Source organism: Salvelinus namaycush, chromosome 41 (assembly GCF_016432855.1).
Source record: "Salvelinus namaycush isolate Seneca chromosome 41, SaNama_1.0, whole genome shotgun sequence".
Classification (NCBI taxonomy): Eukaryota; Metazoa; Chordata; class Actinopteri; order Salmoniformes; family Salmonidae; genus Salvelinus; species Salvelinus namaycush.
Genome location: NC_052347.1, coordinates 7,809,381 through 7,827,731, shown reverse-complemented (window position 1 = coordinate 7,827,731; position 18,351 = coordinate 7,809,381). Strand labels below are relative to the sequence as shown.

Here is an 18,351-nt window from a genome sequence, read left to right as displayed (position 1 = left end):
TCCCTCCCAGTTTCGTTCCGTTCGCTCTGTTTGCTTCCGTTTGGTTCTTAAACGGTAAACGGTTTCCGTTGCCAGACTAATGAATACACCCCAGGTAAACATTCAGGGGAACATGGACGTAGAAGCGGTCATCGTCATGTGACATAACCACAGGCCTAGTGGCATATACACGCTTTGCATTTCCATCTAGTCGTGTGTGTATGTAATAAGTGAGAACTATGTGGTTACACGTGGTCTGTGATTTTGAGGCCAGTTGGACATACAAAATTCTCAGGGATTTTTTTAATTTCAGCTCAAGAAACAACACTTTACACTGAAAAAATATATAAACGCAACATGTAAAGTGTTGGTACCATGTTTAAGGAGCTGAAAAAAGAAATCCCAGAAATGCTCCCTACCCACAAAAAGCTTATTTCTTTTAAATTTTGGGCACAACCCTGTAATTGAGCATTCCTCCTTTGCCAAAGTGTGACAAATCAAGAAGCTGATTGAACAATATGATAATTACACAGGTGCACCTTGTGCTGAGGACAATCAAAGGCCTCTTTAAAATGTGCACACAACACAATGCAACAGATATCTCAAGTTGAGGGAGTGTGCAATTGCCATGTTGACAGCAGGAATGTCCACCAGAGATGTTGCCAGAGAATTGAATGTTAATTTCTCTACTATAAGCTGCCTCCAACGTCATTTTAGAGAATTTGGCAGTATGTCCAACCGGGCTCACAACCGCAGACCACGTGTAACCACGCCAGCCCAGGACCTTCACATTCAGCTTCTTCACCTGCAGGATCGTCTGAGGGGTGGGGGAGTTGCTGATGACTATTTCTGTCTGCATTAGCCTTTTGTGGGGAAAAACTCATTTTTAATGTCTGGGCCTGGCTCCCAAGTGGGTGGGCTCATGGCTGCATCCCTGCCCAGTCATGTGAAATCCATAGATTAGGGCCTAATGAATTTCTTTCAATTGACTGATTTCCTTCTATGAACTGTAACTCAGTAAAATCTTTGAAATTGTTGAATGTTGTGTTGATATTTTTGTTATATATTTATTTATTATGTGCATAGTGTTTATTCTAGTGTTGCATTAGCCTTCATTGTAGAATCAAGTCCAGTGTGAACTCCTTACAGCTAGGTTGTGTTCAGTCAGCCCAATTCTGATCTTTGCAACAATTATTGTTATTTTGCCAATAATTGGGCAAATATCAGAATTGGGGACATCAGTGTAAATGAGCCTCCCGAGTGGTACAGGGGTCTAAGGCACCACATCTCAGTGCAAGAGGCAACACTTGCATTTCTAAACTGTTTTTGATTTGTCATTATGGGGTATTGTGTGTAGATTGCTGAGGATTTGTATTTATTTAATCCATTTTAGAATAAGGCTGTAACCTAACAAAATGTGGAGAAAGTCAAGGGGTCTGAATACTTTCCAAAGGCACTGTAAAGAAAAATAGTGTTTTTTAAATGTAATCTTTATTTAATTAGGCACGTCAGTTAGGAAGAAATTATTTTTTACAATGACAGCCAAACCCGGGCTACGCTGGGCCAATTGTGCGCCACCCTATGGGACTCACAATCACGGCTGGTTCGAATCCAGGTTGCATCATCCAGCCGTGATTGGGAGTCCCATAGGGTGGCGCACAATTGGCCCAGCGTAGCCCGGGTTTGGCTGTCATTGTGAAAAATAATTTATACTTAACTGAGCTTCCCACAATGACACATTAGAGTGTCTGTTTCTCAAACTAGACACTCTAATGTACTTGTCCTCTTGCTCAGTTGTGCACCTCCCACTCCTCTTTCTATTCTGGTTAGAGCCAGTTTGCGCTGTTCTGTGAAGGGAGTAGTACACAGCGTTGTAGCAGATCTGCAGTTTCTTGGCAATTTCTCACATGGAATAGCCTTCATTTCTCAGAACAAGAATAGACTGATGAGTTTCAGAAGAAAGTTATTTGTTTCTGGCCATTTTGAGCCTGTAATCAAACCCACAAATGCTGATGCTCCAGATACTCAACTAGTCTAAAGGTCAGTTTTATTGCATGTTTGATAAGCACAACAGTTTTCAGCTGTGCTAACATAATTGCAAAACGGTTTTCTAATGATCAATTATCCTTTTAAAAGGATAAACTTGGATTAGCTAACACAACATGCCATTGGAACACAGGAGTGATGGTTGCTGATAACAGGCCTCTGTACACCATAATAAATCTGACATTTCCAGCTACAATAGTAATTTACAACATTAACAATGTCTATACTGTATTTCTGATCAATTTTATTGGACACTTTTTTTCTTCTTTCAAAAACAAGGACATTTCTAAGTGACCCCAAACTTTTATATCATAACAATCAATCAAATGCTATTTTGCATGGGAATTTCATGGGAATGAGATGCATTTGCTCCTTTATTTATATTTGTGTTAGTTGTGCACTAACAGTATTCAGAGTGTGGCTTTAAAATCGAGATGGTTGTCTCAAACAGAATCAGTTTGTGGCCATTGGCTCCCACTCAATCCCCAAAATTCCATAGGCATTTATAATGCATAAACTTCCCATTTATTACCACATCATGCTTAGAAGTAACAACAGATAACAAAATACATTTTTAAAGGATGGAAAAACATTGAGGAAAAAATGTGTTAAGTGTATGAAGCCTTTTCTTAAATTGTCTTTCCAGGTAGGCTATTCTGTTGCTCGTTCCCTGTACCAGTAGTTACCAGACTTGACAACTTTTGATTACATCTTTCATGGCCTTTATTGCTTCTATGGAACTGTCCTTGAGTGCCAACCCCAGTAAAACAGGCCTGTTGCCTGCCTCTTGTGACACAAATGTTGCCAAGTTTTTGGCACAGACGTGTGTCAAAGCCTGCAGAGAGAAATAAAACAAAACCATGTGTGAGGAACAGTGTAGCCAGCCACATACATACTCATAGTAGTCAATTACGGTAATATAATGCTAATATTAAGAACAATTCCAGTGGTGTCTAGCTGCTTACCTCTTCTTTTCCCAGCAATACTTTGGTGGTGAACATGGCAGTGCTGATATCACCTGATCTGGAGTCAGGTGTGATTGATACTAAAGAGCCAATCTTTCCATACTGTGTGAGAACTATAAATATGTAGTTACTGAATTCTGTGCAAACAACCTGTGTGGATATTCCATTGATTGATTTCTCGGTCTGCTTTGATCTGATGAGAGGCTGAGTTGACATGGTTTTCTTTCTGTCCTGAAACCAAAAAAAAGACATGTAAGCAACACATTGAGAAAAGTAAACATTTCGCCACATGATTATTCTATTGCAAAATAAACATCATTTTCAAAGAGTATTCTCAAGCACATATCGCTAGCATGAAGTCAAAACACAGCACAATGAAAGTGCAAGAACATTTTGACCAAGCTTTAATTCGACAATTTTGACCAAGCTCTCTATTACAACAACCAGAATCTCAGACATGTTTTGGGTTAGATAACCTTCTATTAAGCTAATGCAGGCTGAAGAGCCAAAGTTTCGCCCCGCTGCTGTGGCATTTCATATCGGCAAGCAGACCTAGGATATGCCGAGGCCGCACTAAAACATCGACAGGATTCTGCTACAGCTACCGTTGTTCGTAAAAAAAAAAGTCAGATACCTATAGATTTTCTAAATAGTGGTGAAATATTTCACACCGTGTGCACGTTGGGATCCGTTTGCCGTGAACTTCAATCTAACCTTTACTGAAGGGTGTTAATTATAAGCATAGATATCGTCTGCAGTTTCAGTTTCTCAAGCGTCCCTCTCGAAATTTCGCACATGCGCACTGCCACTGAAGAATGAAATGACGCGGCAGGTCCTGTCGCTTCTAAGGGCAGATCTGCGATCAACCATATTGAGCCTGTGTGCATTGGTTTTTACATTTGTGAACACAATCATGATTGTGATAAAACTGATTTTGGATGTGTCTAAACTAAAGGTATGGCAATGGCATATTCCATCTTCGGAGTATGAACTCTAGTCTGGGTATCAGTCTGTTTCCACATTGTCAAACTGCATATGGAAAGTTGAAATTACTGAAAGGCCAGTCTCTTTGGCAAATGACACAGAGTACAAGGAGTGGAAACAATGATAATTACCTGAATTCAAAGGGTGGGAAATACTATAGAGAAGCAGGTGCAACTCTGGGTTTACCTGTTTTCCCACTGAAAGTTTGAAAAATAGTTAATTTTGTGTGTTAAAGTAGGCATATTTATATTAAACCAGCATAGCATATTGTTTTCGGTTTAGGCCGCACTACACTCTGCCACAATGTTTAGAAGGTAATCTCGAATGCTCCTCTTGTGGTGGGGAAAGGAAAAGTAGCCTAGGGTGTGGTCCAAACACTTAAAAGACACCCTATTCCCTCAGCTCTCAAATTAAGTGGACACTTCTGATGACGTATCATGACGTCTGACGAGTATACACTTGCAGGGCAAGGGGGATGGAGGAAGGAATGATTTTCAAATGGACCACCCTTGGCCGGAAATGTGTCACTCGTTCATCCCTCGATGATTGTGTTTTCAGCCACCGGTAGCTTGTAGGTGCTTTATATGCGCTACAGTCAACAATGAGTGCATGTCTCCAAATATTAAATGTATAATTATTAATATATATGCCTACTGTTTGATAGCTAACAAATTAATTAGCTAACTAACGTTAGCCTGCCTGGCTGGAACTTCTGAAGGAAAATGTTTTATTTCAACAATTTCCAAAAGATAACCAAACAAAAACATATTTACTATTTACAAGACGTGTTTGTGCTGTCATGTGCACTAGTTGCACATTTTCGAACTTATTTGCATTTGTTTTTACTTACACTTGTATGTTGACTTCTCCATTGAGGTTGTTTTTAAGTTTTCGCAGACTTTTCTTAGCGGATGTACAATCGTCGCAAATTGAATTATGGGGAGTTTCAGGCCACGGAGTGAACATAATTGTACACTCGGAGTGAACATAATTGTACACTCGCAAAGCCAAATTAAAAACGAGGTCTGAGGGGCTTACTGTCACGCCCTGACCTTAGAGAGCCTTTTTATGTCTCTATTTGGTTTGGTCAGGGTGTGATTTGGGGTGGGCATTCTATGTTTTTCTTTTCTATGATTTTGTATTTCTATGTTTTTGCCGGGTATGGTTCTCAATCAGGGACAGCTGTCTATCGTTGTCTCTGATTGGGAACCATACTTAGGTAGCCCTTTTCCCTCCTTTCAGTGTGGGAAGTTAACTTTGTTTGTGGCACATAGCCCTTAAGCGTCACGGTTGTTTTGTATTGTTTATTGTTTTTGTCGGCGTCATTTCTAAATAAAAGGAATATGTACGCTGACCACGCTGCGCTTTGGTCCTCTTCATTAGACGGCCGTGACAGAACTTCCCACCACCAATGGACCAAGCAGCGTGGCCAGGAGTATGAGACAACCTGGGAGGAGGTAAAGAGGTGGTCGGTCGACCCAGGGAGAGTGCCAGAGCCCGTCTGGGATTCAATTGAGCAGTGCGAAGAGGGATACCGGAGAATGGAGTCAGCGAGACGTACACGGTTAGCGAGGAAGCCCGAGAAGCGGGGCACACGAGGAGATTGGCTGAGTCAGGTTGGAGACCTGAGCCAACTCCTCGTGCTTACCGTGGCGAGCGTCATCCTGGTCAGGCACCTTGTTATGCGGTGGAGCGCACGGTGTCTCCAGTGCGCATTCACAGCCCGGTGTGTTACATCCCAGCTCCCCGCATCTGCCGGGCTAGGGTGAGCATCCAGCCAGGACGGGTTGTGCCAGCCCTGCTCTCCAGACCTCCAGTGCGCCTCCTCGGCCCAGTATATCCTGCGCCGGCTCTACGCACAGTGTCTCCGGTACGTCTGCATAGCCCAGTGCGTACTGTGCCAGCGCCCCGCATTTGCAGGGCGAAGATAACCATCCAGCCAGGACGGGTTGTGCAGGCTCTAAGCTCGAGACCTCCAGTGCGCCTACACGGCCCAGTGTATCCGGTGCCTCTGCCAAGGACAAAGCCTCCTGTATGTCTCCCCAGCCTGGTGAGTCCTGTGCCTGCTGCCAGAACCAGGCCTCCTGTATGTCTCCCCAGCCTGGTGAGCCCTGTGGCAGCTCCACGTACAAGACTGCCCATACGTCTCCTCACTCCAGTCATGATCCATGGCAAGAAGCCTCCAGTGATGATGCATGGCAAGAAGCCTCCAGTGATGATCCATGGCACGAAGCCTCCAGTGATGATCCATGGCACGAAGCCTCCAGTGATGATCCATGGCACGAAGCCTCCAGTGATGATCCATGGCACGAAGCCTCCAGTGATGATCCATGGCAAGAAGCCTCCAGTGATGATCCATGGCAAGAAGCCTCCAGTGATGATCCATGGCAAGAAGCCTCCAGTGATTATCCATGGCACGAAGCCTCCTGTGTGTCTCTCCACTCCAGCGACGCCCTTCAGTCCGGAGCCTCTGGCGACACCCTCTAGTCCGGAGCCTCCAGCGTCGCCCTCTAGTCCGGAGCCTCCAGCGTCACCCTCTAGTCCGGAGCCTCCAGCTTCGCCCTCTAGTCCGGAGCCTCCAGCGACGCTCTCTAGTCCGGAGCAGCCAGAGTCTCCCTCCTGTCCGGAGCAGCCAGAGTCTCCCTCCTGTCCGGAGCAGCCAGAGTCTCCCTCCTGTTCGGAGCAGCCAGAGTCTCCCTCCTGTCCGGAGCAGCCAGAGTCTCCCTCCTGTCCGGAGCAGCCAGAGTCTCCCTCCTGTCCGGAGCAGCCAGAGTCTCCCTCCTGTCCGGAGCTACCAGAGTCGCCCTCCTGTCCGGAGCTGCCAGAGTCGCCCTCCTGTCTGGGTCCCCAGTCCAGGGTCGTTGGCATTCTATGTTTTGTTCTATGTTTTGTATTTCTAGATGTTTGGCCTGGTATGGTTCCCAATCAGAGGCAGCTGTCAATTGTTGTCTCTGATTGAGAACCATACTTAGGTAGCCTGTTCCCACCTGTGTTTGTGGGTAGTTGTTTTCTGTTTTGTGTATTGCACCTTGCAGAACTGTTCGTTTGTCGTTTTGTTGTTTTGTTCAAGTGTTCGTATTTATTAAAAGTATTATGAAAAACTTACCACGCTGCACCTTGGTCCTCTTCTCCTTCTCCTTCCAACAGTCGTTACAAGGAATATGTACGCTCGCCACGCTGCGCTTTGGTTCTCTTCATTCGACGGCCGTGACACTTACGTTGCAACCTTCCTTGTTTGGCTAATAATTTGGACCGCCCTTCACGATGGCAACAGGGATTCCCCCAAGAGCTTAAGGCGAGGGAGGTTAAGTGGACGAGGGTGTGTCTTTTAAGTGTTTGGACCGCATCCTAGGCCTACCTCACTGCAAAATAAAGGAGAAGAAACTAAAACTGAATTTTTAATTTAGGTGAGTCTGATTTGATTCATTGAGTTGATATCAAAATCTTTTGTACCGTTGGGATGTGGCCATTGTTATAAATGTTTCATAAAATAAGCCGGACATAGACCTACTTGCATTCAGTTTTCAGAATGCGTCGGACTTGGATGGATATTAGGAGTATCCAGCAGCACAGCCTGAACCATGAAAAACAGCCCAAGACCATTATTCCTTCTCCATCCAACTTTACATTTGGCACTATGGATTGGGGCAGGTAGCGTTCTCCTGCCATCCGACAAAACAAGATTCGTCCATCAGACTGCCAGATGATGAATCATGATTCATTATTCCAGATACTTGGCATTGCGCATGTTGATCTTAGGCTTGTGTGCGGCTGCTCTGCCATGGAAACCCATTTCACGGACAGCTCTTGTGCTGATTTTGCTTCCAGAGGCAGTTTGGAACTCGGTCGTCAGTGTTGCAACCGAGGACATATCATTTTTACGCGCATACTCAGTGGTCCCGCTCCAGTTCTGTGAGCTTGTTCTTGACAAGGGCAGCTCTAGCAAGGCAGAAATGTGATGAGCTGACTTGTTGGAAAGGTGGCATCCTATGACGGTGCCACGTTGAAAGTCACTGAGCACTTCAGTAAGGACATTCTACAGCCAATGTTTGTCTATGGAGATTGCTTATACACCTGTCATCAATGGGTGTGGCTGAAATAGTTGAATCCACTAAGTTGAAGGGGTGTCCACATATGTTTGCATATATAGTGTTTAATCTAGGTCTTGTGCACCTTGCACATTCGTGCAGTTGTGTAGGCTACAGAACACAAGGGAGGGAACCATCCCTTTTGTCAAGGTCTGTCATCAAATATGACAACATAGCATATAAAGTTATCCAGCTAACTTTCTAAGACTGTCTTAAACAGACAAAAAGAAAGATAAACCTGAAATGGAAATTGTAGGCTAACAACCAACCCTGTCTGTGTGACCTTTCTGATTTCTTATTCTTAGTGAACTTTGATGAAATACTTCTACTTGGAGAATTTGGTAGCCATGCTGATAATCTCACACCATACACCTTTGTACCCTATGTTTTTATTTATTTACATCAGAGTTGGACCCTTTCCCTTTCAAACAACAAGGTGTTTTTTTCTGCAAAGGCCTGCTATCTGAATGTGAAACCCCAGGTAGCGGGACTCAAGGACACTCGACTGAGGGGTGCTTGATAAGGTGAAACCTCCACGAAGAACTCTCCTTTCATGTTATCTTCGTCCTCAGTCTGAGCGTCCCTCAGGAGAGCGCATAACAATTCCGCTGAGCCTGGTCTATTTGACATTTTGTGTCATGTTCACAGAGATGACTCTTTGTGCATCATTCTGGCGCTGTACTGGCACTTGACTTCAGGGGAGTCTCGCTGTATCGCATCCACCCGAAAAAAATTGCAAAGCTTGCATTTGTCACCAGGGCTACGTTCCCTTTCATTTGACTAACATAGGCAGGCCCCTCTCTTCACTCATCTCTTCCTGACTGAAGGAGCAGCTGTCACCTTGTAGACCATATGGATGTGGCAAATATTGGGGGCGTAGTAGCTCTGCTTGCTGTTGATGCATATTAATGATTAGCTGTTGCTACATGACAGTGACATTTTTTTAAATCCCCTCAACAATTAAGATGTTTAGTCTGCTGTGAGTCTAGCCCTGCTTTGTTTGAATCTCCAATCCAAGGTGTGATGTAGATTCACACAACCCCCTCTCACAGCATTTCATATTATTCTGTATATAAATCCGACACACTTCATTTGGAATATGATACTGTATGTTACATTTCGTATTTGTAACGTGTACGCTGGGAGTCAGGAAGCAAGTTCAGGGAGTGTATTTAATAACTAAATGAACATAGAACAAAAGCAGAAACACAGGTAGCGTACAGACATGAACACTGGAACAGTAACACCTAGGGAAAGAACCAAAGAGTGACACATATAGGGAAGGTAATCAGGCAGGTGATGGAGTCCAGGTGAGTCTGATGAGGCATTGGTGCGCGTAACGATGGTGACAGGTGTGCGTAATAATGAGCAGCCTGGTGACCTCAATTGACCGAGAGGGGGTATACCTGACAGTATCCTCTCCCTGATGCGTGGCTCCAGCCTCAGGACGTTGACCAGGGTACCAGGAACGGGCCAGTTACTTCTGCTGAGGCGCGGGAGCCTGAAGAGCCGGTCACTTACACTAACAAAAAAAATAAAAACACTCCCTGATGCTTCCCTTTGGTGAGGCGTTATTCTGTAACGTGTACGCTGGGAGTCGGGAAGCAAGTTCAAGGAGTGAATTTAATAACTAAATGAACATAGACCAAAACACACAGGTAGCGTACAGACATGAACATTGGAACAGAAACAATAACACCTATGGAAAGAGTGACATATATCGGGAAGGTAATCAGGCAGGTGATGGAGTCCAGATGAGTCTGATGAGGCGCTGGTGTGCGTAACAATGATGACAGGTGTGCATAATAATGAGCAGCCTGGTGACCTCGAGCGCCGGAGAGGGAGTATACGTGACAGTATGGTATGCATTAAGTTTGGGATTTCCATCATCCATTTTGTATGATATGTTACAAATTGCAATTCGTACAATCTGTTACGAATTTGCTAAATATACAATATGTTACGAATTGGCTAAACGTATATGTTGGGAATTCTAATTTATTGTTGCTAACATTAACTAGATGGCTAACGCTAACGTTTGCTGGGCTAGGAGTTAGGGTTAAGGTTAGGGTTATGGTTAGAAGTTAGGTTAAAGGCTTAGCGTTAGCTAAAAGTGTTAAGGTTAGGGTTAGCTAAAAGGGTTAAGGTTAGGGTTAGAGTTAGGGGAAGGGTTAGCTAACATGCTAAGTAGTTGCAAAGTAGCTAAAAAGTAGAAAGTTGCTAACTATCTAAAATTGTCCGTGATGAGATTTAAATACGAAACCTTTGGGTTGCTAGACGTTCGTGTTATACGCCCACCCATCAACCCCGACCAACCAACCAACCAACCTCCTTTCGTTTTTGCCTTAAGTAACCTTTTGTCTTATGTAACCAAACCTAACATATCCTAATAATTTGAGAGTCTGGATCCACATTTACTTCACTCATCTCTTCCTGACTGAAGGAGCAGCTGTCACCTTATTTACCATGTTACGTCTAATCTATGAGTCCAGGCTGATTCATATGTAACACTGAATGAATGGTACTGAATGGCAAATGAAGCAGATGCAGTGAAACTGACATTACAGGCTTTTAAAAGGTAGACTCGGCGAAATGGGGTTGCCATGAACAGCGCCATAGATGATGAGACGTATGCCTTTGCTCTCGTACGGTCACACACAGTATCTGATTGTGCACGGGTTTGCTTCACGCTGTTACAGAGTGGTAGCCACGGGACAAAAACAGCGGAGAAGTTGAGCCTCGCGTTTCAACATTCTTAGTTGTTGCGGAAATTAATCCACTTTGCTGTTTACTTTCTTCGTCTATGTCATATCGCTGAGTCTACCTTTAAGTCCAAATGTTTATTCTAACAAAATGCAAAGCCATTTGTATTCATGCCCTCATGCAGTAGACTTGCTGAAAAAAATGATTAATCATTGCATACTGCACAGACACTGTACATAACCTTTCCAATTAGGACATTATAGATTTTAGTTTTGTGCCAGAAAGACAGCGAGAGAAAAGCATGGGAGTGGCCGATCATGCAAATTAAAAAGAAAGAACAAGCTCATGCATTGTTCATGAATACCTCTGGAGGTAAAGCACTACCATTTTAATATCTGTTTTATGTTCTTGTAAAACTGTGTATGGAATTTTGTCTCTTTATGCGCCCCCACATAGGGGAGATAAGCGTGATTGTCTGACTCTGGCAGGATTTAATTAAAAGTACATTTCATCCCCAGTGTTAACTCCTACATTTCAGCACATACCTAGCCCTCTTTTGTTCCCATTCTCAACTGCATTTTCTCATATTCATTTTATTTTAAAGCTGGTTTCTAATGAGACAGGGATTATATAGCCATGATTGACGTATTAAATCCATTGAATGACTCCATTTTAATAGCGAGGATACTTAAGACCAGGGTAATTAAAGTGTGATTGTCTTTCTTAATTGCTATAGCTGGACATTTTTAGCAGCTATTCACATTCAATAATGTACTGTACTAGGCCTACTGACAGAGTCAGGAATCATTTAATTGAAGAGAGGAGTTGGCTATTCATTTTACTGCACTCATAAAAAGTCATGAAATATTTAACAGAGTTCTATTTCCTTTTTTTAGCTGACATGTTTTGATAGGCCTACTGCATAACATGGACTGCTCACTAATGCAAGTTACTTTTTGCTAGTATTAATTCAGCCGTCAGCCAGCGTTGAAGTTCTTCCGGCAGACATTTTTGTTGGTGCAATCTAAGTACATCATGAGGTCCTTTCTCTCCTCCCCGTCAATTTAATGAAGTTCTGTATATTGATGGTAAACAATACATATCAAATGTTCACATTAACTGGAAGTTGTTTGTTGCCATTATATTAATAGAGAACCTGAAAAGCACCCTATTGCTAAAACCTGGTTGTCACCTCATCATTTGGCTAGTGCCCTAGCCGGCACAATAATCTTTCTCACTTTAATGCAGGCTGCTGGCTAAATAAGCACAGCCTTAAACCTAATAGTTGTCCCAGTAACTAAGAAAAGTGACTTGGCCCTCTGATGTAACTCTTTCATTCAATAAGCAAAGGCTATGGAGGGGTCATGGCATCCTTGTTTTGGCATGGTGCAAAATGAGCTCTGTTCGGGTTAATAGAAGCCTTGATGGGTCACCTACCTCACAGATTACATAGAGATTGAGATTACAAACACCCTTCTACCCACACATACAGTAGAGCTCAGGGACACACAGGGCTCGCTCTCTCTCTCTTACACACACACACACACTCATATGCAGATGAAAGCTTGTAGTGTCAAAATGTCATCTTAACTGTGAGTAATTATCTCCTAATTGCAGAAGTCACTTCCTTCCCTCCCATCACTACACTGCATTTCAAATGTATTCAACTGTGTTTCTTCTATGTATAGCCTCATCAAGTCTCTTCGATACTGTATGAATGGATATTATGTGTTCTTTCTTTGCATATCTTTGAATGACACCTGCCTGAATATTATGTGATGTGTGATTCATTTACTATTATCTGTAAAACACAGATTCAAAATGTAATATGGTGCTTAACAATATGTTTAATTGAAATTGCTGTCCTAACATCTGGAGTCTAACGTCAAAGATTAATTCATGGAAATGTATGGGGTGGAAATGGAGTGTACCTTCACGTCACAGTATTTAAAAACACAGCAATAGAATAAATCTCTCTCTCTCTCTCACACACACACACACACACACACACACACACACACACACACACACACACACACACACACACACACACACACACACACACACACACACACACACACACACACACACACACACACACACACACACATTCTCCTTGTGACCACTAGAGTGCTGTGCTGTATTGCTGATAGAACTGAGGCTACTTGTCTATCTTAACAACAGACCAAACTCAATGACTATGGTCTGTATTCTATGAAACCTGGTATTCTGGGTTTCCAAATAATTCACACAAAAATACATTTAGACGTGATTCCAATAGTTCAGTTGGTTGGAGCATGGTGTTTTTAACACCAGACTGGATGATTGCTGAAAGCAAAACTCTTGAGGACTTTGCTGTGGAATGCATGGGCTTCTTTTTAATTGGCTGCCCTCTGTCATGTACATTGGTTTGTATAAGCCTCTTAGCACAGGTTAGAACATATACTAGCCTTATTTACAGCACTATTACCTGGACTACTGAGCAGGGACTGGGATTACCTTCATCAATATACAGTAGGTTAAGAGTGGGTAAAATGTAATTCCCCATTATTTATTTGTTGTGGTTATTCTGAGCCATGGTACTGAGTACTTTTATTCTAATTGTGGCTGGTGTTTTGGTGTCAGGGATAGTAATATTTGAATGAATCTGCTTCACCACAATTGATGTGCAATTTGCAAAACCACAAATCTTTGTTGAACTGTACTTGTGATGAAGGAAAACGAGTGTCAATGTCAGTGTCAGCCCTAAACTCTCTGGTGTATAGAGCTCTATCGTTCACCGAGTAATTAAACTGAGGTTTGTGAATCAGCCATGGGTTTGGCCAGTCTCTCTCTGCTGTTGCTGTGTGGACCAACCGAGGAGGGGCTGACTAAGAAAGGGAGAAGAGGAGAGGAGAGCGAAAGAGGAAAGGAGGAGAGGGGAGGAGAGGAGAGAGGATGGAGAGGAGAGCAGGCTGAGTCTCTCTCTCCCTCTCAGATGGTTAGCCTGTCCCGTTTTCTTTTTAAATAATGTGCTTCTTCCCACAAAAATGCACATACAAGGTTGTTTCACTGCAGACCATACATCTTCAGCGCAAAAGGAGAGAGAATGTTAAATTCCAGGGGATTCGGCAAATGAACATGTTAACTACTGATAGTACCGGAATATAATCTATTTCCCTTTAGGAGCTAAGTGGTGGCAAAACATGAAGTCATTGTGTTTTCTTTTAACGAAATTAATTTCTGTTGACATGCGGTAGACTGTACATTCTCACAAGTGCAGGTATACTGTATGTAAATGGATGCAGCTTGGATGGAGAATAAAATATTTTCCATTTCGGTGCAGCCCACCAGGTGTGGTGTGGTGTGGTGTTATGCAATTACAATCCCCTAGGCACTTACAGTATGTTATTCAATGCTGTTACCATGAAAATGAGAATGATTAACATTCTGTATTTGAATGGTTAACATTCTGTATTTGACTTGCACATGGTATTCCTGGGCAATAATGTCTTGCCCCCATTTGCTGTGGATCACCATGCAGATGTCTAGGCCCATTAGTTTCCCAGTTATCGAGGTGTGTGCACCTCGGTGCACTGTCTGCTGGTAATGACACCCCTCATCATCTTGATTTGGACTAAGAGAAATACCCCTATTACCAAGCCTCGCTCCACACATTATTTTGACTTGCTTATATTTCGGGGCTACTAGTTATATTTCAAGGCTACTATTTATTCAATGGATCATTGTACACATAGGCCCATTTCCTTGTTACAGAACATATTGTGACCATTTCCATAATGCTCACATTGTGCATTAGAGCTGGGTTTGCAACCTTGTGTGTCTCCCAGTTTATCATCGTAACAGGCTTCTGCTTCGTCTTATCTTGGTTAACTGCTGCCTCTATTTGCTTTGCAGGGTGAGAGCCTGTGCAATTATGAAAACACAGTTACCATGAGATGGCATCAATGTCAGTTCCATCGCAGTAAGGAGAAATTAATTAGTTACTATGACAGGACCTAAATAGTTGAATAAATTTGGTTGATGAGTTCATTAACTGTAATGTATTTCAAATACCTCTTGACATATGTATGTAAATTACACCAAAGTAGTATGCCCTTTGGTATTGTTTAAACTCTTGGAGATATCTGTAATACCTGATTAATATGAATAACTTTATTAGTTTGTGCCGTTGAGTGTCTTTCTGGTTTATGATGCAGCACCTCATTAAATGCAAATTGCTCCAAGGCATTATTAATGCTTTAGTTGATACATTGAAATATCATGGACTATTCACAGCAATTAATATCAGACATTCAGTTACCTGCAAAGCTTCTATATAGTTCATTATTGATTCATTAATAACCGGTTTAAATGATTTACAAAGATGGACAGCTTCGCTATTGTTTTGCGTACTAAGCAGTCAAGTACAAGTATACCTGTTTTTAAGTATGCACATTTATCATATGATGCATTATTGCAAGGTAAATTTGACTCCAGCAATATTAAAAACACAACATAATTTCTTCCAATCTTGCCACTTTTAAGTGGTTTCACTGTAAAAAAAAAATACAGTTTTATGAAAATAGACGATTATTCTAGGTGGAATGTTTATCAAAATGGAACCTTTACCAAGGGAATATAATATTTCTCAACTCACCACAACAATTATATAATGTACTTTCACTAGATTCATGTTGCCCTTTCAGTCCTTTCAGTTGTCAGCATTGACCCATATGCAGCTGTTTGAAGGCAATTGTGTCGTTGTTTCTTTGGCAGTGTCTCCAGCATTTTGATCTCTCTCCTCAATTTTCCTCAGCGTAATATTCACACAGAATTGTTTTGTTTTATGGCACCTCTAAATCTTAATTTCAAATGTAGACAATTCAAGTGTTATCTGCAGCCCTGGGTGTACACTGAAACACCCAGCGAATCCAAAGCAGTTCACTACTCAACAGTCTCAAGGTGGCTACATTTTTAATGACTTTTGGTTTTTAATTGAATACTCTGAGACATTCTCGAAGCCCTGAAGAGGCCGGGGTGGAGGGGATTCCGAATGTGGAGCAGTGCATGCATAGTCTGTTTTGTTTCTCTTTATTATATGAAATTGGAATAGACCTCCTTTAATTCCCAGTAATTCACCATCTCCGCTTAAGATCAGCTTCCACACATATAGATACAGAATGTTATGAAATGACGATGACAAATGAGGTAAATAACATAATATAGCTTACAGCATTTCACACTTCTGAGAGGGGGATGGGGCTTCATTTTTCATGTTAGATCAAACCACACATGGTATAAGATATATATTTCAGAGAGCTCAGACTCATAGCTTAGGTCCCATAGCCTCCTGATTTCTATTTAGTGTAGATACGCATCTGATTAAACCCATTGATGAATGCCTTTTATCAAGATGCCATTAGAAAGGCTGCTGTGCACTAGTGATGGGGGGGAAAAAATAGACAGTTACATATCGGGATATTATTTTTGGGACGATATATACTGTATATGGTATCGTTTTGACAATTTCACAGTATTATTTTTGTGCTAGTTGGCTGTACCTGCATCAAAACACCAGTATTTGTCCTTCATAGCTTGTTCTGCATATTATTTTTAAATAGGGGGCCATTTTCAGCACTTTTATTTCCATATCTGATATCAAAACTTGTTTTCTCATGGCTCTCGCTTGTTCCTCTACAGCAGACATATGGTGAACAATATGTTTGGAACAACAAATTGCAATAAAATCACAGTATCGAATTGCAATACATATAGAACCGTGAAAATCGCAATACATGACGTATCAGCACCTAAGTATTGTGCTAATATCTTGGTACAAGATGGTGCCGGAGAACAAGGCGGACAATTTACGAATTCATAACCAATTGTGTATTTTTGGTTGTTTCTTTGCGTTGTTTGTAACTTATTTTGTATTTAATGTTGCTGCTACCGTCTCTTATGACCGAAAATAACTTATGGACATCAGAACTGTGATTATTCACCACGGACTGGCAGAATCCTTTTATTCACCACGGACTGGCAGAATCCTTTTTTTCCATTGCGTGAAGAGAAGGCGGAGAAAAAGGGGCCAGAAGGCGGGCTGCCTTCTGAGAATTCGTAGGCGATCGAATAAACCCCCACTTCCTTCCATTCTGCTGGCAAACGTGCAATCTTTGGAAAATAAAATTGATGACCTACGCAGAAGATTAAACTACCAACGGGACATTTAAAACTGTAATATCTTATGTTTCACGGAGTCATGGCTGAACGACGACATTATCAACATACAGCTGGCTGGTTATACGCTGTATCGGCAGGATAGAAGAGGGGCTTCTGGTAAGACAAGGGGCGGCGGACTATGTATTTTTGTAAATAACAGCTGGTGTACAATATCTAAGGAAGTCTCGAGATTTTGCTCGCCTGAGGTAGAGTATCTCATGATAAGCTGTAGTCCACACTATGTACCTAGAGAGTTTTCATCTGTATTTTCCGCACAGTAGCTGTCTACATACCACCACAGACTGATGCTGGCACTAAGACCGCACTGAATGAGCTGTATTCCGCCATAAGCGAACAGGAAAACGCTCACCCAGAGGCGGCGCTCCTAGTGGCCGGGGACTTTAATGCAGGAAAAGTTAAATCCGTCTTACCAAATTTCTATTAGCATGTTAAATGTGCAACCAGAGGGAAAAAACTCTGGACCACCTTTACTCCAAACACAGAGACATGTACAAAAATCTTCCTCGCCCTCCATTTGGCAAATCTGACCATAATTCTATCCTCCTGATTCCTACTTATAAGCAAAAATTAAAGCAGGAAGCACCAGTGACTCGATCAATAAAAAGGTGGTCAGATGAAGCAGATGCTAAATTACAGGATTGTTTTGCTAGCACAGACTGGAATATGTTCCGGGATTCCTCCAATGGTATTGAGGAGTACAGCACATCAGTCATTGGCTTCATCAACAAGTGCATCGATGACGTCGTCCCCACAGTGACCGTACGTACATACCCCAACCAGAAGCCATTACAGGCAACATCCACACTGAGCTAAAGGGTAGAGCTGCCGCTTTCAAGGAGCGGGACTCTAACCTGGAAGCTTATAAGAAATCCCGCTATGCCCTCCGATGAACCATCAAACAGCCAAAGGGTCAGTACAGGACTAAGATCGCACTACACCGGCTCTGACACTCATCGGATGTGGTAGGGCTTGCAACCCATTACAGACTACAAAGGGAAGCACAGCCAAGAGCTGCCCAGTGACACGAGCTTACCAGACGAGCTAAACTACTTCTATGCTCGCTTCGAGGCAAATAACACTGAAACATGCATGAAAGCACCAGCTGTTCTGGAAGACTGTGTGATCACACTCTCCACAGCCGATATGAGTAAGACCTTTAAACAGGTCAACATTTACAAGGCCGCAGGGCCAGACGGATTACCAGGACGTGTACTGCGAGCATGCGCTGACCAACTGGCAAGTGTCTTCACTGACATTTTCAACCTCTCCCTGTCCGAGTCTGTAATACCAACATGTTTTAAGCAGACCACCATATTCCCTGTGCCCAAGAACACTAAGGTAACCTGCCTAAATGACTACCGACC

The 18,351-nt window shown here is 42.6% G+C and overlaps 1 protein-coding gene across 2 annotated transcripts; it reads right to left on the bottom strand.

Annotated features, from left to right (window-relative positions):
* Window positions 1-1,988: 1,988 nt before the first annotated feature.
* LOC120034254 (proteasome assembly chaperone 3-like) lies at window positions 1,989-3,785 on the bottom strand. Of its 2 annotated transcripts, none has more exons than XM_038980757.1 (3): window positions 3,662-3,785; window positions 2,991-3,221; window positions 1,989-2,860 (listed from the first exon to the last, which is right to left on the bottom strand). In XM_038980757.1, the coding sequence occupies exons 2-3, from the start codon at window positions 3,204-3,206 to the stop codon at window positions 2,708-2,710; spliced, it is 369 nt and encodes a 122-aa protein (XP_038836685.1). In that variant the 5' UTR covers window positions 3,207-3,221; window positions 3,662-3,785; the 3' UTR covers window positions 1,989-2,707. The 2 variants fall into 2 exon arrangements, with proteins under 2 accessions (XP_038836685.1, XP_038836684.1); XM_038980756.1 differs by having other exon boundaries at window positions 1,990-2,860; window positions 3,625-3,785.
* Between the last annotated feature and the right edge of the window lie 14,566 nt (window positions 3,786-18,351).